The sequence below is a fragment of the Hemiscyllium ocellatum genome, chromosome 11, assembly GCF_020745735.1.
Source record: "Hemiscyllium ocellatum isolate sHemOce1 chromosome 11, sHemOce1.pat.X.cur, whole genome shotgun sequence".
NCBI classification, from domain to species: domain Eukaryota; kingdom Metazoa; phylum Chordata; class Chondrichthyes; order Orectolobiformes; family Hemiscylliidae; genus Hemiscyllium; species Hemiscyllium ocellatum.
Window position 1 is genome coordinate 1,002,812 of NC_083411.1, and position 23,887 is coordinate 1,026,698.

The 23,887-nt window shown below is 47.3% G+C and overlaps 1 protein-coding gene across 1 annotated transcript in view; it reads left to right on the plus strand.

The window, feature by feature from the left end:
* The window catches only part of slc9a6a (solute carrier family 9 member A6a), a 74,991-nt gene that overhangs the window by 35,539 nt on the left and 15,565 nt on the right, over positions 1-23,887 (plus strand). Inside the window, exons 9-12 of the mRNA XM_060831999.1 lie at positions 2,423-2,511; positions 3,671-3,784; positions 8,948-9,059; positions 16,924-17,077. Coding sequence (XP_060687982.1) covers positions 2,423-2,511; positions 3,671-3,784; positions 8,948-9,059; positions 16,924-17,077 — 469 coding nt within the window. The remainder of the gene's footprint in view (positions 1-2,422; positions 2,512-3,670; positions 3,785-8,947; positions 9,060-16,923; positions 17,078-23,887) is intronic.

A 23,887-nucleotide genomic window follows, 5' to 3' on the forward strand; every position in this document is an offset into this window, starting at 1 on the left:
CCAAAGGATCCTTCCACATCCAACAGAAATTTACCTACACCTCCACACAGGTCATCTGCTGCAGCTGTTGCTCCTGATGTGGTCTCCTCTGCATTGGGGAAAAAGAATGCCTACTTGCAGATCGTTTCAGAGAACACCTCTGGGACACATGCACCAACCAACTCCACTGCCTTGTGGCTGAACACTTCAACTCTCCCTCCCACTTCACCAAGTACATGTAGGTCCTGGGCCTGCTCCCTAAGCACCCAACGCCTGAAGGAAGAACGCCTCATCTTCCACCTTGGGACCTTCCAACCACATAAGATCAATGTGGGTTTCGCCAGTTTCCCTGTTTCCCCTACCCCCATCTTATCCCAGTCCCAACCTTCCAACTTGGCACCACCCACTTGAACTGTCCTACCTGTCCATCTTCCTTCCCATCTATCTGCTCCACCCTCCCCTCCGACAAATCACCTTCACCCCTACCTTCATCTCGTTAGTGCACTCACAGCTGCCTTCCCCACCAGCCACACCTCCTCCCATTTATCTCTCAACCTCCTTGACCCACAAGCCTCATTCCTGATGAAGGGTTTATGCCCAAAATGTCAATTCTCCTGTTCCTCAGATGCTGCCTGAGCTGCTGTGCTATTTCAGCACCTCACTCTTTTTTGAGGGCAGAACGTAGATGTTCTGCAAAGTAGTCACCCGGTCTACACTTTATTTTTCCAACATAGAGGAGACCACATTGTGAGTAGTGAATGCAGTAGACGAGATTGTGTGAAGTGCAAGTGAAGTGCTGCTTCACCTGGAAGGTGTGTGTTTGGGCCCCTGGATACTGAGGAAGGAGGAATTAAACGAGGAAGTGTTACACCTTCTGCAGGGGAAGGTGCCATGAGGTTGTGTGTGTTGTGGTGGGGGATGGTTTGATTGTGAAGGAGGAGTGAACCAGGGTGTCCCATGGGGTGGTCCCTGTGGAAAGCTGGTGAGGATGGGATGGGGGTGTGTGTGTGTCTGTCTGTCTGGAGGTGGTGGAAGTAGCAGCTTATGATCCTCTGGATGTAGGTGCTGGTGGGATGGTAGGTAAGGACAAGAGGGACCCTGTCGTTGTTGTGGGAGGGAAGAGAGGGCATCAGAGCTGAAGTGTGGGAGGGCCCTTCCAACTACACAGTGCTGGGGAATTCTCAGTTGAGGAAGAAGGTGGACCTTTTGGAGGCCCCCTTGTCAAAGCTGGCATCATTGAAACAGATGTGACAATCAGAGCAACTGGGAGAACGGAAAAGAGTCTTTACAGGAAAGCGGGTGTGAGCAGGTCGAGTCCAGGTAACGGTGGCAGTTTGTAGTGGATATTGGTGGCATACCTGTCCCCAGAAATGGAAACAAAGATGTTGAGGAAGGGAAGAGAGGAGTCAGAAATGGGCCAGGTGAAGGTGAGAACAGGGTGGAAATTGGAAGCAAAGTAGAAAATCCTTTCCAATTAGGATGAGAATTTTAGTATGGAAGGGCAAAATGTGTCAGCGCAGACTTGGAGGGCCGAAGAATCAGTTCCTGTGCTGTATTGTTCTTCAAGAGGTAAGCAGCACTGATGATGACATTGATATATCGAGGAAAGAGTTCTGGGTGGGGACCAGAATCGGCGTGTTCCACATACCCCACAAAATCCTTTATCTGTCCAACAGCTTTTCAACAGGGATCCATACAAACTGCCTGTCTGTCTCACAGGAATTCGTTTGGGGATTGATACAGGACATTGGGGAGAGAGCAGGGCAGTGGAATTAGTTTGGGGATTGATACAGGGCTATGGGGAGAGAGCGGGGACAGTGGGCCTAGTTTTGGATTTTCCAATACAATAATGTAAATAATCTCTCGTTGCTGTAAATGAAGAATTATCTGCTGTTTTATAAATTCTTTGGAGGCGGTCATCACCGACTGGAACCGTTAATTGAGACCCATCCTTAATTGCCGTTCAGTTACGAGTTAACTGCATTGCTCAGAGTCTGGGGTTAGTTGAGGCCAGAGCAGCTGAGGATTGTGAATTCACCATTGAGATGAGCTGCAATAGCAGAGTGTTTTTCTCAGTCAGTATAAATGTGACAGCTGTAGTGATGGGATTTGGCACTGTCACCCCAGAGCACCAACCTGGGCCGCCTTTCCATAGACATTACCATGACTCTTTCACCTCCCATTGTTTCATTGGAAACTTGTAAGGTTTTTAAATTATTTGATTAATTGGCCTTTGGCTTTGGTAATACTTATATTCTTCTCCACCCAGGAGCGTGGGAAATAAATTTGTGTTTCTGTCTTGTGTGGAGTTAGTGGTGAATTTAGTCGTGTTGTTTTTATTAAAATATTTGTGCTTTAGTGTTTGTTAATAGATTCTAAATGTTTAATTTGACAAGGAAAAATGAAAGGTTCTTTCCTGAGCAGATTGTTTTGTTGTCTGTAGGTGTGGTGGCTGTCCTGTTCTGTGGGATCACTCAAGCTCACTATACTTACAATAATCTCTCACCAGAATCGAAGCTGCGCACCAAACAGGTACAGCAGAGTCTTTGTTGGAGACTGAGAGCTGAACTCACTCAGCAAATTGTATTATCTGAGGATCCATCACTTCCCCTTGAGGGATCATAGAATTCCTACAGTATAGAAAGAGGCCATTTGGCCCGTATAATCTGCACCAACCCTCCAAAGAGTATCACACAGGATGTGGAGTTGGAGAAGGCAGGGAGGGGGAATCTGAAAGGGTGGGGAGGGCATTTGTGCTCCATCTTTAGAGCAGAGAAGGCTGAGTGGGGGAATATGATTGAGGTATAAAAGATTGAGGGATATGGACAGGGTGAGTAGAGAGCAGCTGTTCCCCTTGGTTGAGGGTTCAGTCATAAGCGGCCATAGTTTTAGCGTAAGGGGGCAGGGGATTTGGGAAAAATCTTTTTTCACTCAGTGGGTGGTGGAAATCTGAAATACACTGCCTGGGAAGGTAGTGGAGGCCGGAAACCTTACAACCTTTAAAACATATTTGAATGAGCTCTTCGAATATCATAACATTCAAGGATATGGGACAAGTGCAGGAAATTGGGATTTGCGCGCCTTCAATGGTAATTATGTCAGTGCAGACTCAATGGGCCAAAGGGCCTTTTTTTGCACTGAATGACTCTATTACTTTACCTGCCCTTCATACCAGGAAGGTCCCTTCTCCTCAGCCTGTCCCTTCACCTGAGGCACAGTGACCCTCAAGCTACAACCAGTTGTCTCTCTCTGAGTGAGTAACCTTGTTGTTCTCTGGGAATGTCATGACTACTTTTTTTTGAACCACCTGTCCAAATTCTAAAAGAAATCCTTGTCAGCCACCCAGTCCCTCAAATATCTGTGTAGGTTCTCCTCAGTGTCTTCCTGCTGCCTTCCAGAAAGTTTCATCCCACTCAGTCCTGCACTCACCTAACTCCCTGTTTGTTATCCATGATGGACCCCAGGTCGGACTGGAGGTGAAGTTATAGATTGAACATTTTAGACAAATTTCCCATATTTTGGTATTCCTGCCTTTCTCTGTAGCTGCTGGGAACATGGTGACAGGAACTGGATGTGATGCTCAGCTCTGTGCTTGAGGTGATTCTTTCACAGAAACCCTGTGTTTGATCATTGAGTACATTAATTTCTTACAAATGACATTTCAAAAATAATGCCTTTTTATGTTTTTCAGTTGTTTGAGCTCCTCAATTTCTTAGCAGAGAATTTCATCTTTTCCTACATGGGGTTGGCATTGTTTACCTTCGAGAGCCATGTCTTCAATCCCATCTTCATCATTACAGCTTTTGTATCCTTTCCTGATTTTCAGTATCTTATAGCTCAACATGGATCCTGGTTGCAATGTTGAGTTGATAAGTAACAAATAAGATGCATGTGACAAATGTTTTAGAGAGAAAAATTGATAGGTTGCCTAAATGGCAAAAAGTTGCTAAGTAGATGTAGGTTTGCTCCCTCAGCTGGAAGGAGGAGAAAGTGAGGTCTGCAGATGCTGGAGATCAGAGCTGAAAATGTGTTGCTGGAAAAGCGCAGCAGGTCAGGCAGCATCCAAGGAACAGGAAATTTGACGTTTCGGGCATAAGCCCTTCATCAGGCCCGAAACGTCGAATTTCCTGTTCCTTGGATGCTGCCTGACCTGCAGCACTTTTCCAGCAACACATTTTCAGCCCTCAGCTGGAAGGTTCATTTCCAGACGTTTCGTCACCATACTAGGTAACATCTTCAGTGAGCCTCCGGGCGAAGCACTGCTGATGATTCCTGCTTTCTATTTATATATTTGGGTTTCTTTGGGTTGGCGATGTCATTTCCTGTTCTTCTTCTCATGGGGTTGTAGATGGGGTCTTACTCGATATGATTGTTGATAGAGTTCCGGTTGGAATGCCATGCTTCTAGGAATTCTCGTGTGTGTCTCAGTTTGGCTTGTCCTAGGATGGATGTGTTGTCCCAGTCGAAGTGGCGTCCTTCCTCTTCCGCATGTAAGGATACTAGTGAGAGAGGGTCATGTCGTTTTGTGGCTAGTTGATGATCACGTATCCTGGTGGCTAGTTGGTGTTCATGTATCCTGGTGGCTAGTTGGTGTTCATGTATCCTGGTGGCTAGTTGGTGTTCATGTATCCTAGTGGCTAGGTTTCTGCCTGTTTGTCCAATGTAGTGTTTGTTACAGTCCTTGCACGGTATTTTGTAAATGACATTAGGTTTATTCATTGTGTGTATCGGGTCTTTCAAGTTCATCAGCTGTTGTTTTAGTGTGTTGGTGGGTTGTGGGTTATCATGATGCCAAGGGGTCTGAGTAGTGTAGTAGGCATTTCTGAGATGTCTTTGATGTAGAGGAGAGTGTCTTGGGTTTCGAGATGTGTTTTGTCTGCTTGTTTGGGTTTGTTGCTGAGAAATCACCGGACTATGTTCATTGGGGTACCCATTCTTTTTGATTACACGGTATAGGTGATGTTCCTTTGCTCTGTGTAGTCCCTCTGTGCTGCAGTGTGTGGTGGCTCGTTGAAATAATGTTTTGATGCAACTTCGTTTATGGATGTTGGGATGATTGTTTCTGGAGTTCAATATTTGGTCAGAATGTGGTGTTTTCCTTGGCATCACGGTAGCCCACAGACCCACCAACACACTAAAGCAGCAGCTAATGAACTTGAAAGACTCTTTACAAGCAACAAGCAAAACTAACGTAATTTACAAAATACCATGCAAGGACTATAACAAACACTACATTGGACAAACAGGCAGAAAACTAGCCACCAGGATACATGATCATCAACTAGCCACAAAATGACATGACCCTCTCTCACTAGTATCCTTACATACGAATGAGGAAGGACACCACTTCGACTGGGAGGAACTCAGCACCGCCCTCCTAACCTGCAATTTTCTTCCTGACCTCTCCACCCCCACCCCACTCCGGCCTATCACCCTCACCTTGACCTCCTTCCACCTATCACATCTCCATCGCCCCTCCCCCAAGTCCCTCCTCCCTACCTTTTATCTTAGCCTGCTGAACACACTTTCCTCATTCCTGATGAAGGGCTTTTGCCCGAAACGTCGAATTTCCTGTTCCTTGGATGCTGCCTGACCTGCTGCGCTTTAACCAGCAACACATTTTCAGCTCTGATTTCCAGCATCTGCAGACGTCACTTTTCACATCCTAGGACAAGCCAAATATAGAGACACACAAGAATTCTTAGAAGCATGGCATTCCAGCTAGAACTCTATCAACAAACACATCGAGTTAGACCCCATCTACCACCCCCTGAGAAAAACAACAGGAAATGACATCACCACAGGAAATGACATCACTGTGAGCAGGTTTGGTCACATTGTTTGAAAGATGCTATTTTATTGGAGGGAGTTCAGAGAAGGTTCACTAGGATAATGCCTGGTGTGGAGGGATTGTCTCACCAGCAAAGGCTGAACAGTTGGGACTTTACTCACTGGACTTTAGATGAATGAGTGGTGATCTCATTGAAACATATCGGATTCTTAAGGGGCTTGCAAGGGTAATTACTAAGAGAATGTTTCCCCTCAGGCGAGATTCTAGGACCAGAAGACACAGTCTCAGAATGAAGGGATGTCAGTGTGGGATTGAGATGAGGAGGAATTTATTCTCTCAGAGAGTTGTGAGCCTTTGGAATTATTTGCCCCAGAGAGCTGTGGGGGACAAAGTCCTTGTGGACATTTAAGGTTGTGAGAGAGAGATTCTTCATCAGTCAGGAAATCAAGGGTTACAGGGAAAGAGCAGGAAAGTGGGCATGAAGAATATCAGATCAGCCGTGATCCTATTGAATGATGGAGCAGGCTTGAGGAGCTGAATGGCGTATTCCCATTCCCGTTTCTTATGGTCTTATGCTTATAAATGCCAGGCAATGACCATCTCCAACAAAGAGAATCTAACCATTCCCCTCATCCTCAACATCCAATGGTTTTACCATCGTTGAATCCCCAATTATCAACATCTTTGGGATTACCATTGACAGGAAACTCCACTGGACTCACCACATAAACATAGAGCTACAAGAGCAGGTCAGAGGCTAGGAATACTTTTTTAAGATTTACTCATTTTGTGGGATGTGGGTGTCATTGGCTGGGCCAGCATTTATTCCCCATTTCTAGTTACCCCTTGAGAAGGGCATGGTGAGCTTCCTTCTTGACCTGCTGCAGTCCATATGCTCTAAGTAAACCCATAATGCCCTAAGGGAGGGAATTCTAGGATTTAGGAACAGCAATATATTTCCAAATCAGGATGGTGAGGGGCTTGGAAGGGAACCTGTGGACAATAGTGTTCCAATGTATCCACTGTCCTTGTCCTTCAGAATGGAAGTGGCTTTGAGTTTGGAAGTTGCTGGCTGACATCTTTGGTGAATCTCTGCAGTGTATCTTGTAGATGATACACACTGCTGCTACTGAGCGTCAATGATGGAGGGAGTGGATGCTTGTTGATGTGGTTGCAATTGAGTGGCTGCTTTATCCTGGATGGTGTCAGGCTTCTTGAGAGTTGTTAGAGCTGTACCCATCCAGCCATGTGGGGAGTATTCCATCACACTCCTGACATGTGCCTTGTAGATGGTGGACAGGCTTTGGGGAGTCAGGAGGTGAGTTACTCACTGCAGGTTTCCTAGCCTCTGACCCGCTCATGTAGCCACTACATTTATATGGAAAGTCCAGTTGAGTATCTGGTCAATGGTAACCCCCAGGATGTTGCAGTGGGGGATTCAGTGATGGTAACACCATTGAATGCCAGGGAGTGGTGGTTAGATCGTCTTTTATTGGTGATAGTCATGGCGTGGCATTTGTATGGAGTGAGTGTTACTTGCTGCTTGTCAGTCCAAGCCTGGATATTGTCCAGATCTTGTTCCATTTGAACATGGACTGCTTCAGTATCTGAGGAATCGCGAATGGTGCTGAACATTGAGCAATCATCAGCGAACATCCCAACTTCTGACCTTATGATGTAGGGTTATTGATAAAGCAGCTGGATGTTGTTTGGGCCTAGGGTACTACCCTGAGCAACTCCTGAAGAGATGTCCTGCAGTTGAGATGACTGACCTCCAACATCTTCCCATGTGTCAAGTATGACTCTAACCACTGGAGAGATTGTCCTCTATCAGAAGACCATAAGATTCCAATACCCATTGATTCCGATTTTGCTAGGGCTCCTCGGTGAAACGCAGCCTTCATGTCAAGGGCTGTCCCTCTCCCCTTCCCTCTGGAATTCAGCTCTCTTGTCCATGTTTGAACCAAGCCTGGAATGAGGTCGGGAGCTGACTGACCCTGGCAGAACCCAAATTGGGCATGACTGAGCAGATTATTGCTGAGCAGGTGCTGCTTGGTAGCAGTGTGGATGACATCTTCCAACTGCAGCAAGTAACTCACCTCCTGACTCCCCAAAGCCTGTCCACCATCTACAAGACACAAGTCAGGAGTGTGATGGAATACTCTCCACTTGCCTGGATAGGGGCAGCTCCAACAATGAACAGAGAAGCTTGACACCATCCAGGAGAAAGCAGCCCACTTGCTTGGCACATCCACTCCCTCCACCACCAGAGTTCAGTAGCAGCAGTGTGAACCCGATGCTCTGCAGAAAATAACTGAAGATCCTCAGACAGCATCTTCCAAACCCACAATCACTTCCATCTAGAAGGACAAGGGCAGCAGATACATGGGAACACCACCCCCTGCCAACTTCCCTCTAAGCTATTTGCCATCCCGACTTGGAGATGTATCTGTTGCTTCAGTATCACTGGGTCACAACCTGGAAAATAGAAAAGTAGAAATTAGGAGCATGAATTGATCACTCAACCCTTCAAGCCTGCTCCACCATTCAATCTGATTATGACTGATCATTCAGCTCAGTCCCCTGTTCCCACTTCGCCACTCTCCCTCCCCACACCCTTTGATCCCTCTAGCCCTAAGTATAATTAACTCCTTCTTGAAATACCCTCCCTCAGTGCATTGTGAGTCTGTCTGTAGCACACTGATTCACGAAGGCAGTTCATCACCACCTTCTCAAGGGGCAACTAGGGATGGGCAATAAATACTGGCCCAGCCAGCAATGCCCATGTCCCTAGAATGAGTTCATAAAACAGTGAAGCGCCCAAGCAGTGTGATGTGAGGTAAGATGATGCTGAACTGTGATAATCTGATCTTAGCTCATCTCTGAAAATACACAGGAAGAACCGTTTGATGTAAATTGTTTGATATGTAGTTTTGCTTCTCTGAAGTATATGATGAATTAAATTTTAAAGAAAATGTAATAGCTGTTTCCTATTGTTCGGGTTGAATTTTAATTGGGGTAATTTCCACAGCATAGAGAACAGTGAGAAACAGTGCTGCACCTGTCAGTGCAGCTTTTGAGATATTGAAACTAAATGTGAGTTGATTGTTTGAGATGAAAACCTATTTGTTACTGCATGGGAATTCCAGCTGTAATTTCCTTAATTACAGTCTTTAGCTCGCTGTATTCCTCGGCAGAGCTGCTAACATTTATCCACTCTCCTTTCTCCTGAATCTTGGCCGAAGGAACAAGATTGGGTCCAATCTGCAGCACATGATGATGTTTGCTGGTACACCTGTTAACCTGGCAGTTTGATTAGTAACTCACATCGAGACAGCTTGCACTTCATTCTTACACAGCCCTGTGCTCCAGTGTGTGCATACCTGACAGGTTATCATCATACAGACTGTCATAGCACCGACACAGCTAGAACAAAGAACATTACAGCACAGGAACAGGCCCTTCAGCCCTGCAAGCCTGTGCTGATCCAGATCCTCTATCTAAACCTGTGGCCTATTTTCAAAGGATCTGAATCCCTCTGCGTCCTGCCCATTAACTGAAGCTATCGTTCCCACCTCTGCCACCTCCACTCGCAACACATTCCAGGCACCACCACCCTCTATGTAAAGAACTTTCCATGTATAACTCCCTTACACCTTTCCCCTCTCACCTTGAATTTGTGACCTCTAGTAATTGAGTCCCCCACTTTGGGGAAGAAGCACCCTGCTATCCACCCTGCCTATACCTCTCATGATTTTGTAGACCTCAATCAGGTCTCCCCTCAACCTGTCTTTCTAATGAAAATAATCCTAATCTACTCAATCTCTCTTCGTAGCTAGCACCCTCCATACAAGGCAACATCCTGGTCAACCTCCTCTGCACCCTCTCCAAAACATCCACATCCTTTTGGTAATGTGGCGACCAGAACTGTGTGCAGTATTCCAAACGCAGCCGAACCAAAGTCTTATACAATTGTAACATGATCTGTCAACTCTTGTACTCAGTACCCTGTCTGATGAAGGAAAGTATGCTGTATGCCTTCTTGACTGCTCTACTGACCTGCATTGCCACCTTCAGGGAACAATGGACCTGAACGCCCAGATCTCTGCACATCAATTTACCCCAGGACTTTTCCATCGCTCTTGAATTGGATCATCCAAAATGTATCACCTCGTATTTAACCGCATTGAACTGCATCTGCCATTTCTCTGCCCAACTCTCCAATCTGTCTATATTATGCTGTATTCTCTGACAGTCCTCTTCACTATCTGCTATCCACCAATCTTAGTGTCATCTGCAAACTTGTTAATCAGACTGTCTAAACTTCCCTCCAAATTAGTTATGTATGTCACAAACAACAGTGGTCCCAGCACGGATCCCTGTGGGACACCACTGGTCACAGGTCTCCATTTTGAGAAACACTCTTCCATTATTACTCTCTGTCTCCTGTTGCCCAGCCAGTTCTCTGTCCATCTCGCTAGTACACCCTGGACCCCATGCGACTTCACCTTCTTCATCAGCCTACCATGGGGAATCTTATCAAATGCCTTGCTAAAGACATGTATATGACATCTACAACCCTTACCTCATCAATCAACTTTGTCAATTTTTCAAAGGATTCTGTTAAGTTGTTAAGACATGACCTTCCCTGCACAAAGCCATGTTGCCTCTCAGAACAGCATATTATAGTCCAACAGGTTTATTTGGAAGCACTAGCTTTCGGAGCGCTGCTCCTTCATCAGGTAGCTGTGGAGCAGGATCATAAGACACAATTTATAGCAAAAGATCTCTGTCATGTAACTTGAACTAACCTAGATTACTATTAAGTCTTTCATCTTTTAGAATGGGTTGCAGGTTTGATTCATTAATATGTAAATCCCAGAACTTCAGAGTACCCTCCGCATCTTCATCCCACGTACTGCTCGCGTAGGTGCCTTCTACTGCCTTCCGAAGATACACAAAGACAAGTCATCAGGTCATCCCATCGTGTCAGGCATTGGGGCCTCTCTGGCTATGTTGAAGGCATCTTGAAACCCATTGTTCAGGGGACCCCCAGCTTCTGTTGTGACACTATGTATTTCTTACAGAAACTTAGCACCCATGGACCCATCAAACCGGGAACATTTCTCATCACAATGGACATTTCCGCACTCTACACCAGCATCCCACATAATGGCGGCATCGCGACAACAGCCTCAGTACTCAACACCGACAACTGCCAATCTCCGAACACCGTCCTACAACTCATCCACTTCATCCTCAACTAGAACATTTCACCTTGGTAACCAGTTCTTCATCCAGACACACGGAACAACCATGTGGACCAAATTTGCACCCCAATATGCCAATATTTTCATGTACAGGTTCAAACAAGACTTATTTTCTACACAGGACCTCCAACCAATGCTATACACCAGGTATATTGAGGACATTTTCTTCCTCTGGACCCATGGTGAGGAGTCACTGAAACAACTGTACAGTAATATCAACAAGTTTCATCTCACCAGACTCTTTAATATCTCTCTCATTCTCGGACACATGCATCTCCATCAAGGACAGGCACCTCTATACCTCACTTTACGGCAAACCCACAGATAACCTCATGATGCTGCACTTCTTGAGGTTCCACCCTAAATATATTAAAGCAGCCATCCCGTACGGACATCTGAAGATGCTGAAGGATATTCTCATAAGAACAGGGTACGATGCTCAACTCATCGATCACCAGTTACATTGTGCCACAGCAAGAAACCATAATGACCTCCTCAGGAGACAGACAGGGGATGCAATGGATAGGGTACCCTTCGTTGTCCAGTATTTCCTGGGAGCATAGAAACTACATCATGTTCTTCGCAGTCTGCAACACGTTATCAATGAGGATGAGCACCTTGCCAAGACCTTCCCCATGCCTCCACTTCTCTCCATTAAATAACTGCCAAACTTTAAATAGACTATTGTTCACAGCAAACTGTCCAGCCTTCAGGACAACACTGATCATTACACCATACAACCCTGTTGTGGCAATCACTGCAAGACGTGTCAGAGTGTCGACACAGATACCTCCATTACACATGTGGACACCTCCCACCATGTACGTGGCAGGTATTCATGTGATTCGGCCAACATTGTCTATCTCATACACTGCAGGCAAGGATGGCCCGAGGTATGGTACGTTGGCAAGACCAAGCAGACACTATGACAAGGGTTCAAAGTTTGGGAGAAGATTTGTAGCTCGGGTGCTCGTTGTTGTGGTTCTGTTCGCTGAGCTGGGGATTTGTGTTGCAAACGTTTCGTTCCCTGTCTAGGTGACATCCTCAGTGCTTGGGAGCCTCCTAGACAGGGGATGAAACGTTTGCAACACAAATTTCCAGCTCGGCGAACAGAACCACAACAACGACAAGGGTGTTCCCTCCCAGTCGGGGAAGACCTCAGCAGTCCGGGGCATTCAGCCTCGGACCATCCTCCAAGGCGGACTTCAGGATAGTCTGATAGCCAAGTTCAGCACCCCATGGGGATGGCCTCAACTGGGATCTTGGGTTCATGTGACACAACGGGTGATCTCTATCTCTCTCTCTCTCTCTCTCTCTCTCTCTCTCTCTCTCTCTCTCTCTTGCTCCCCCACTGCCTCACATGCATGTGCACATACATATATAAGTCTATGGGATGTGATTGTATTTGCAGACACGTTCCATTTTGTTCAAAAAGCACACAACCTGTAGACAGTCAGTCCTTGTGACATTTTATAAATTCCTACTTTGGAAATAGAACCAGTCAGACTCGAGGTGGGATACAGACAGACTCTAACCTCATACATTTAATGCAGTGTCTGAGCTGAAATGTCACCTTTTTTTTAATAAAGACTAAGTTATCTCGGGAATATGACTTGAAAGAAGTTCTGGAATTTACCTATTAATGAATTGAAACCTGCAACCCCATTCAAAGTGATTAAAGACTTAACAGTAATTTAGATACATCGCATCAGTTGTTTGACGCTGATCTTTTACTATACATTCTATGCCCTATGATCCTGTTCCACCAGCTATCTGACAAGGGAGTAGCGCTCCGAAAGCTAGTGCTTCCAAATGAACTTGTTCGACTATATCCGGGTGTTGTGTGATTTTATCTTTGCCCACCCCAGTCCAACACTAGCACCTTAACATCAGAGCTAGTTTAAGATAGAATCTCACAAACTCTTCATATTTGTTCACTCATCCCCATGTGTTCACTGATGAAGACTTGACTCTTGGTCCAGTAAGGTCTTAATGACTGGGATCACTACAGTACAAGTACTATAGATGGGTCAGTTTTTGTCCAGTGTGTGCAGGAGGGCTTCCTGACACAGTATGTAGACAGGCCTACAAGGGGTGAAACCACTTTAGATTTAGTACTGGGTAACGAGCCTGGCCAGGTGTTAGATTTGGAAGTAGGTGAGCACTTTGGAGACAGCGATCACAATTCTCTCAGGTTTAATTTAGTGATGGAAAGGGATAGGTGTACTTCACTAAGCAAGAGTTACAGCTGGGGGAAGGGAAATTACGATGCAATTAGAAAAGATTTAGGAAGCGCAGAATGGGGAAGGAAACTGCAGGGGATGAGCACATTAAAAATGTGGAGCTTATTCAAGGAAAAGCTCCTGTATGCCCTACATAAGGATGTACCTGTCAGGCAGGGAGGAAGATATAGAACACGTGAGCCGTGGTTTACTAAGGAAGGGGAATCCCTGGTCAAGAAGAAGAAGGCGGCTCATGTTAGGACAATATGTGAGGGTGTTGAGGGTTACAAGGAAGTCAGGAAAGACCTATAAAGAGAACTCAGGAGGGGACATGAGAAGTTGTTGGTGGATAGGATCAGGGTTAACCATAAGGCTTTCCATTGGTATGTCAGGAATAAAAAAATGACGAGAGTTAAATGAGGGCCAATCAAGGATAATAGTGGGAAGTTGTGTGTGGAGTCAGAGGAGATAGGGGAAGCACTAAATAAATATTTTTCGACAGTGTTCGCTGTAGAAAATGAAAATGTTAGCGAGCAAGATACAGAGATACTTGCATTTAGACTAGAAGAGATTGAGATTCACAAGGAAGAGGTATTAGGAATCCTGCAGAGTGTGAAAATAGACAAGTCCCCTGGGCCAGATGGGATCTATCCTAGGATCCTCTGGGAAGCAAGGGAAGAGATTGCCGAGCCTTTGGCATTGATCTTCAAATCATCATTGTTTACATGAACAGTGCCTGAGGACTGGAGAGTAGCAAATGTGGTTCCCTTGTTCAAAAAGGATAGTAGAGACAACCCTGGTAATTACAGACCAGTGAGTCTCACTTCAGATGTTGGTAAAGGGTTGGAAAAGGTTATAAGAGATAGGATTTATAACCATCTAGAAAAGAATAATCTGACCAGGGACAGTCAGCACGGTTTTGTGAAGGGTAGGTCGTGCCTAACGAATCTTATTGAGTTTTTTGACAAAGTGACCAAACGGGTAGATGAGAGTAAACCGGTTGATGTGGTGTATCTGGATTTCAGCAAGGCATTCGATAAGGTTCCCCACTGTAGGCTATTATAAAAATGCGGAGGAATGGGATTGTAGCAGTTTGGATCAGTCATTGGCTTGCTGAAAGAGGGTTGTAGTTGATGGAACATGTTCATCTTGGTGTCCAGTTACTAGAGGCGTACCGCAAGGATCAGTGCTGGGTCCACTGCTGTTCGTAATTTTTATAAATGACCTGGATGAGGCCTTAGAACAGTGGGTTGGTAAATTTGCAGATGACACTAAGGTCGGTGGAGTTGTGGATAGTAACAAAGGATGTAGTAGGTTGCAAAGAGACTTAGATAGAGCTGGGCTGAGAGGTGGCAAATGGAGCTTAATGTTGACAAGTGTGAGGTGACACATTTTGGACGGAGTAATCAGAATGCAAAGTACTGGGCTAATGGTAAAATTCTTGGGAGTGCAGATGAGCAGAGAGATCTCGGTGTCCATGTATACAGATCCCTGAAAGTTGCCACCCAGATTGACAGGGTTGTTAAGAAGGCATACAGTGTTTTAGCTTTTATTAATAGAGGGATTGAGTTCCGGAACCAGGAGGTTATGCTGCAGCTGTACAAAGCTCTCATATGGCCACACTTGGAGTGTTGTGTACAGTTCTGGTCACCGCATTCTAAGAAGGATGTGAAAGCTTTGGAAAGGGTGCAGAAGAGATTTACTAGGATGTTGCCTGGTATGGAGGGAATGTGTTACGAAGAAAGGCTGAGGGACATGAGGCTGTTCTCATTAGAGAGAAGAAGGTTGAGAGGCGACTTAATAGAGACATACAAGATAATCAGAGGGTTAGATAGGGTGGACATGGAGAGCATTTTTCCAAGTATGGGGATGGCAAACACAAGGGGACATGACTTTAAAGCGAGAGGAGATAGGTATAAGACAGATGTCAGAGGTAGTTTCTTTACTCAGAGAGTAGTAAGGGTATGGAATACTTTGCCTGCACTGGTAGCAGATTCACCAGTTTCAAGTGCATTTAAGTTGTCATTGGACAGGCACATGGACGTACATGGAATAGTGTAGGTGGGATGGGCTTCAGATTTGTACGACAGGGTGGCGCAACATCGAGGGCTGAAGGGCCTGTACTGTGCTGTAATGTTCTATGTTCTAAATTAAAATTCTCATCCTACTTTTAAAATCCGTTTCTGGTCTTTCCCCCTCCCTATCTCTGCAATCTCCTATAATCCCACGCCCTCAAGTTTCAGGAATGAGTTAGAGTCTGAGGCTGACCTGATAGAAGTGTATGAAGGATGTAGGTTTGCTCGCTGAGTTGGAAGGTTCATTTTCAGACATTTCGTCACCATACAAGGTAACATCTTCAGTGAGCCTCCAGAAGAAGCACTGTGGTGTAACCCACTTTCTATTTATGTTTGAGTTTCCTTGGCTTGGTGATGTCATTTCCTGTTATGACATCATTTCATATGGTGATGTCATTTCCTGTTCTTTTTCTTAGGGGGTGAGGAAGGACACCATTTCAACTGGGACAACACATCCGTCCAAGGACAAGCCAAACAGACACACATGGCATTCTAACCGAAACTCTGTCAACAAACACGTTGACATGGATTACATCTACCACACCCTAAAGAAAAGAACAGAAAATGACGTCACCACAGGAAATGACATCATCAACCCAAGGGAACTCAAATATGTAAATAGAAAGCAGGCTGCACCACCAATGCTTCATTCAGAGGCTCACTGAAGATGTTACCTAGTATGGTGACGAAACATCTGAAAAGAAACCTTCCAGCTCAGCGAGCAAACCTACATCCAGAACCTCAACCTGAGCTACAAATCTTCTCAAAACTCGGTAGAAGTGTAAGAATTCATGAATTGCATTGATAAGGTGGATAGTCAGAATCTTTTATTGTATAAATGGGAACATAGGTTTAAGCGGAGGAAAGTTTAAAGCAGATATGCGGGGAAAGTGTTTTACTGAGAGAGTAGTAAGTGCCTGGAATGCACTGCCTGGGGAGGTGATAGAACCAGATATGACAGCAACGTTTACCAGGCATTCAGACGGACGCATAAACAGACAGCGAATCGAGGGATATAGTCCATGTGCAGGCAGATGGGATTAGTTTAGAATGGTATTGTGGTCAGCACTGTCATAGTGGGCTGAAGGGCCTGTTCATGTGCTGTACTGTTCTGTGTTCTAGCTTTCAATCTGGAGAATTGTGGCAACCGGGCCAGAGTCAGACTAGCTGAGTAGCTCTTCCTTGGTGGTGGAGTGGCCGCCTTCTGTACTGTCATTCAGGCCTTTTGAATATTTCCAGTTCCTATTGCTCCACCATTAAGAGCCATTCCTTCAATTACCTTGGCCTTCAACCGGGAATTTCCTCACAAATCCTCTCTGCTCCTCTCACCTCTCCAGTATGGGCTTGGTGGTGGCCCCAGTGTATTAAACACTCCCTCTTTTACAAAGGGCTTGGTCACCTGTCCTAATGTCTCCTCATGTGGCTCAAAGACCGATTGCATTTGATGATTGCTCCTGAGAAGTAGCTTGAAATATTTCACTCCATGAAAGATGGTGTTAAATGTCGGCTGTTGTTGTCACAACAGGCAGCATGTTGTGTGTTTGGATGCAGTCAGGCTGTAAGATGTGAATGACCTTGTCTTCCAGGTTTGAGGGGGGCAATGGCATTTGCGCTGGCCATTCGAGACACTGCAACCTATGCACGTCAAATGATGTTCACTACCACCCTTCTCATTGTCTTCTTCACTGTCTGGGTCTTCGGTGGAGGAACAACGCCAATGTTATCTTGGCTTCAAATCAGGTGAGATCTCCAATTTCAGTAAACGATTCGGCAGCTCAGCAACTGTGGGCACTGCCTCCAGAGTGGGGGTGGGAGGTGGTACATGACGTAGTGCAAGGTAAACGTTCGAACTCTCCCACTGACTGACAACAGATGTCAGGGAAGGATATTTACTGCTATCACTGATCATTTATGATGTGGAGGAGCCGGTGTTGAATTGGGGTGGACAAAGTTAGAAATCTCACAATACCTGGTTATAGTTCAACAGGTTTATTTAGAAGTACAAGCTAAAGCTAGTGTTGTGTGATTTTTAACTGTGATCATTTAATCAATGTGCAGTTCCCAATTACCACTGCATGACAGATTCTGCTTCACAAGGTTATCTCACAATCCCTGCTACATTGAGAGACAGGGTTCAGCATGTCATGGTGAAATAGTCCAAATGTACAAACCCATTTCCTACCTTCATTAAAGTGTCAGGAGCAATGACAGGATTCAGAACCACAAACATCTCTCACTGTTGTTCAAACATTCCGGAACGAGCAAATTGCCTAGAGCTCCTTGGCATGGATTATGTTTAATTTGATATTTACTGATACTAGGATGTATAATAATGACAGATCCTGAGGGAGCGCCGCACTGTCGGAGGGTCAGTGCTGAGGGAGCGCCGCACTGTCGGAGGGTCAGTGCTGAGGGAGCGCCGCACTGTCGGAGGGTCAGTGCCGAGGGAGCGCCGCACTGTCGGAGGGTCAGTGCCGCACTGTCAGAGGGTCAGTGCCGAGGGAGTGCCGCACTGTCGGAGGGTCAGTGCTGAGGGAGTGCCGCACTGTCGGAGGGTCAGTGCTGAGGGAGTGCCGCACTGTCGGAGGGTCAGTGCTGAGGGAGTGCCGCACTGTCGGAGGGTCAGTGCTGAGGGAGTGCCGCACTGTCGGAGGGTCAGTGCTGAGGGAGTGCCGCACTGTCGGAGGGTCAGTGCTGAGGGAGCGCCGCACTGTCGGAGGGTCAGTGCTGAGGGAGCGCCGCACTGTCGGAGGGTCAGTGCTGAGGGAGCGCCGCACTGTCGGAGGGTCAGTGCTGAGGGAGCGCCGCACTGTCGGAGGGTCAGTGCTGAGGGAGCGCCGCACTGTCGGAGGGTCAGTGCTGAGGGAGCGCCGCACTGTCGGAGGGTCAGTGCTGAGGGAGCGCCGCACTGTCGGAGGGTCAGTGCTGAGGGAGCGCCGCACTGTCGGAGGGTCAGTGCTGAGGGAGCGCCGCACTGTCGGAGGGTCAGTGCTGAGGGAGCGCCGCACTGTCGGAGGGTCAGTGCTGAGGGAGTGGGCACAGTCGGAGGGTCAGTGCTGAGGGAGCGCCGCACTGTCGGAGGGTCAGTGCTGAGGGAGTGGGCCATGTCAGAGGGTCAGTGCTGAGGGAGTGGGCACTGTCAGAGGGTCAGTGCTGAGGGAGTGGGCACTGTCAGAGGGTCAGTGCTGAGGGAGCGCAGCACTGTCGGAGGGTCAGTGCTGAGGGAGTGCCGCACTGTCGGAGGGTCAGTGCTGAGGGAGTGCCGCACTGTCGGAGGGTCAGTGCTGAGGGAGTGCCGCACTGTCGGAGGGTCAGTGCTGAGGGAGTGCCGCACTGTCGGAGGGTCAGTGCTGAGGGAGTGCCGCACTGTCGGAGGGTCAGTGCTGAGGGAGCGCCGCACTGTCAGAGGGTCAGTGCTGAGGGAGTGGGCACAGTCGGAGGGTCAGTGCTGAGGGAGCGCCGCACTGTCGGAGGGTCAGTGCTGAGGGAGTGGGCCATGTCAGAGGGTCAGTGCTGAGGGAGTGGGCACTGTCAGAGGGTCAGTGCTGAGGGAGTGGGCACTGTCAGAGGGTCAGTGCTGAGGGAGCGCCGCACTGTCGGAGGGTCAGTGCTGAGGGAGCGCCGCACTGTCGGAGGGTCAGTGCTGAGGGAGCGCCGCACTGTCGGAGGGTCAGTGCTGAGGGAGCGCCGCACTGTCAGAGGGTCAGTGCTGAGGGAGCGCCACACTGTCGGAGGGTCAGTGCTGGGGGAGTGCCGCACTGTCTGAGGGTCAGTGCTGAGGGAGCGCCACACTGTCGGAGAGTCAGTGCTGGGGGAGTGCCACACTGTTGGTGTTGAACCAAGGAGTCATCTCCTCAGGAGGTTCTAAAATGCTCTTTGTGATTCTGGACGTGGGGAAAGGGTGATTTGACCCATGTTGCTGCCAGAGTTTATCCTGAAATAACATCAAACTATCTAGTCGTTGTCAGATTGCAGTGGATGAATTAGCTGCTACGTTGTTTACATCACCACAATGACCGCATGCTAGAGAAATGCAAGCTAATTTGAAGACAATAGTGAGAATGTGGGATTGTCTGTCATGTAATCCACATTATACAGCTGTTTGATAAGGTGGAATGACAGAATTGGCTTCGACTGAGGTCACCAGAACCAAAACGTTAACTCTGATTTTCTCTTCACAAGTGCTGCCAGACCTACTAAGCTTTTCCAGCAATTTGTGTTATTGTTTGGGATATTAAAGCCCTGTACACTCATGGCCGTGCCCTCAACCCCTGACTGTACTCCCCGTACACCCACGGCTGTGTCCCTCAGCCCCCTACTGTACTCCCCGTACACCCACGGCTGTGTCCCTCAGCCCCCTACTGTACTCCCTGTACACCCACGGCTGTGTCCCTCAGCCCCCGACTGTACTCCCCGTACACCCACGGCTGTGTCACTCAGTCCCCTACTGTACTCCCTGTACACCCACGGCTGTGTCCCTCAGCCCCTACTGTACACCCCGTACACCCACGGCTGTGTCCCTCAGCCCCCTACTGTACTCCCTGTACACCCACGACTGTGTCCCTTAGTCCCCTACTTTACTCCCCGTACACACACGGCTGTGCGCTCAGCCCCCTACTGTACTCCCTGTACACCCACTGCTGTGTGCCTCAGCTCCTACTGTACTCCCCGTACACCCACGGCTGTATCCCTCAGCCCCTACTGTACTCCTGTACACATACGGCTGTGTCCCTCAGTCCCCTACTGTACACTCCGTACACCCACGGCTGTGTCCCTCAGCCCCCTACCGTACTCCCTGTACACACATGGCTGTGTCCCTCAGTCCCCTACTGTACTCCCTGTACACCCACGGCTATGTTGCCAAATTCTGAACGAATGCCATCTATAAGTTTGCTGACCAACCACCATGTTAGGACAGATATCAAACAACGTTGCTCCAGAATACAGGACGGAGGTATAAGGCTCAGTGACATGGTACAATGAGAACTGCCTCTCCCTTAATGTAGTCAAAACTAAAGAACTGATCATTGACAGAAAGGACTCGCTCCATCTACATCGATGGGGTGGAGGTTGACAGGATTGAGAGCATCTACTTCCGCGAAGTGGCAATAACTGACAATCTGGCCTGGATCACCCACGTAGGTGTGACAGTCAAGGCACAACAACGCCTCTTCTTCCTCAGGCAGCTCAAGAAATTTGGCAAGTTCATCAGGACCCTCACCTTAAAACTGTGCCCACTGGTCATTGATCCCTCCACCTTGGTGATATGTTCCTTCCTGTCTACCCATCTGTGCTCCTCATCATTTTGTACATCTCAATCATGTCCCTCTCAATTTCCTCTGCTCCAACCCCAGTCTGTCCAATCTCTCTTCATCACTGTCCAGCCTAGGAACATCCTGGTAAATCTCCTCTGCATCCTCTCTACTGATGTCATATCCCTCCTACAATGGGGATACCAGAACTGCACACAATACTCAGCTGTGACCGAACCAACATCTCATTCAGTTTCAGCATGACCTCCCTGCTCTTCAACACTATGCCTTGGTTAGTTAAAAGAAGTATCCCATATGCCTTCTTAACCACTTTGCCCACCTTAAGGGAGCAGTGTACGAACACCCCAAGGTCCCTCTGATCCTTGGTGCTTCCCAGGGTCCTACCGTTGATCAGGTGTTCCTGTGCCTTGTTGGTCCTGCCCACGTGCATCACCTCGCAGTGAGCTGGATGGAGTTTCATTTCCCAGTGGTCAGCACATTTGTCCAGCCTATCGCTATCCTCCTGGAAACTAAGGCTCTCCTCCTATTTACCATCCAACTGAATTTTTACATTGTCTGTGAACTGACTGATAACCCTCCGACATTCAAGTCTAAATTATTGATAACTGGCCGAGTGGCGGGGAGCGGGTCTGTGACACAGTTAAAGAGATTAGCATCGACAAGCAGTATCTTCTGAGTGGTCTGCTCAGATTCAAAGGAGATAGGCAGGTCCAGGCAGCGGGCCGTGGAGGGGGTCGTTAGGGCCGACTGCCTGCCCCTCTTCCGCGGTTACGTTAGAGCCCGGGTGTCCTTGGAGAAGGAGCACGCGGTGTCCACCAACACCCTGGAGTTGTTCAGGGAGAGGTGGGCGCCACAGGGAGTGGAGTGCATCATTTCCCCCTCCAACTCTATTTTGATTTAGTCCCTGCCCTCCCCTTCACTGTTTGATCACACAGCATTGCCCTTTGATGTGAAGGGCACTGCTTGTCACTGGACCACCTGGGTGTTTTCAAAAAAAGAATAAAAGGAGATAGGGCCAAACAGCAAGGGCCCCAACACTGCCTCCTGCAGGAACCCACTTGTCACAGATTTCAAGTTGGAAAAACACCCCTCAATCATCACTCTCTGCCTCCTGCCACTCCACCCAATTCTGGAGTCAAATTCCCAAGGATCCCACAGGCTCTTCCCTTTGCTACCTGACTCCCAAACGGGACCTTACCAAAAGCCTTGCTGAAATCCAGTAGACTACATCAATAGCATTACCCCCACCCACAGACCTGATCACCTCATCGGAAAATTCAATCAACTCGATCAGACACAGCCTTCCCTTAACGAAACCATTCTGACTGTTCCTGATTAATCCCTGCCTCTCCAAATGCAGAGTAACTCTGTCGCTTAGAATTGTTTCCAACTGTTCCCCCCCCCACAGAGGTTAGACTGATTGCTTTGTAGTTTCCTGGATTATCCGGTGAGTCTCACTTCTGTTGTGGGCAAAGTCTTAGAGAGAATTGTAAGGGATAGGATTTATGAACATCTGGATAGGAATAATGTGATCAAGGATAGTCAGCATGGTTTTGTGAAGGGCAGGTCGTGCCTCACAAACCTTATTGAATTCTTTGAGAAGGTGACTAAGGAGGTGGACGAGGGTAAAGCGGTAGATGTGGTGTATATGGATTTTAGTAAGGCATTTGATAAGGTTCCCCATGGTAGGCTACTGCAAAAAATACGGAGGTATGGCATTGAGGGTTAGGAATTGGCTGGCTGGAAGGAGACCAAGGGTAGTAGTTGATGGTAAAGGTTCATCTTGGAGTGCAGTTACTAGCGGAGTTCCGCAAGGATCTGTTTTGGGACCATTGCTGTTTGTCATTTTTATAAATGACCTGGAGGAGGGGCTAGAAGGTTGGGTGAGCAAGTTTGCGGATGATTTAAAAGTTAGTGGAGTTGTTGACCGTGAGGAAGGATGTGTCAGGTTACAGCAAGATATAGATAAGCTGCAGAGCTGGGCAGAAAGGTGGCAAATGGAGTTCAATATAGGTAAGTGTGAAGTGATTCACTTTGGTAAGAGTAACAAGAAGATGGGGTACTGGGCTAATGGTAGGCTACTTGGTAGTGTAGATGAGCAGAGGGATCTTGGTGTCCATGTACACAGATCTCTGAAAGTTGCCACCCAGGTAAATAGTGCTGTGAAGAAGGCATATGGCGTACTGGCTTTTATTGGTAGAGGAATTGAGTTCCGGAGTCCTGAGGTCATGTTGCAGTTGTATAAGACTCTGGTGCGGCCGCATCTGGAGTATTGTGTGCAGTTTTGGTCGCCATACTATAGGAAGGATGTGGAGGCACTGGAACGGGTGCAGAGGAGGTTTATCAGGATGTTGCCTGGTATGGTAGGAAGATCGTATGAGGAAAGGCTGAGGCACTTGGGGCTGTTTTCATTGGAGAAAAGAAGGTTTAGGGGTGACTTGATAGAGGTGTACAAGATGATTAGGGGTTTAGATAGGGTTGACCATGAGAACCTTTTTCCACGTATGGAGTCAGATATTACGAGGGGGCATAGCTTTAAATTAAGGGGTGGTAGGTATAGGACAGATGTTAGGGGTAGATTCTTTATTCAGCGAGTCGTGAATTCATGGAATGCCCTGCCAGTAACAGTGGTGGACTCTCCCTCTTTATGGGCATTTAAACGGGCATTGGATAGGCATATGGAGGAAAATGGGCTAGTGTAGGTTAGGTGGGCTTGGATCGGCGCAACATCGAGGGCCGAAGGGCCTGTACTGCGCTGTATTTTTCTATGTTCTATCCCTTGCTCCCTTCTTGAGTAACAGTACCATATTGCCTGTCCTCTAGTACCTCCCCAGAGGCCAGTTAAGAATTGAAGATTTTTGCAAGTGCCCCTAGTATTTCCCACTCCTGTCTCATTCAACAGCCTGGGATACATTTCATCCAGCCTCGAGGTTTATCTACTTTTAAGCCTACCAGACCACTCAGGACCTCCTGCCTGTCGATGGTAATTTGTTTAAGTGTATCACAGGCCCTCTCCCTGATTTCTAGATTCCTCCCTCTCACTAGTGAACACCAACACACAATGTTCATTTAGAATCCTACCTACATTCTCAGGCTCCACGATGTAGTGACTCAATGTTTCAGATGTGATTTAAAGTATTATTACAGTATGAACATAGCATATTCAAAACTAAACATGAAATAGAGGATTCAGGAGAAGAAAATGGAGGTATGCACAATAAGGACATTGTATTGTCACAAGTGGTATAGACGCTGATGAATGTGTTGATGACAGAAT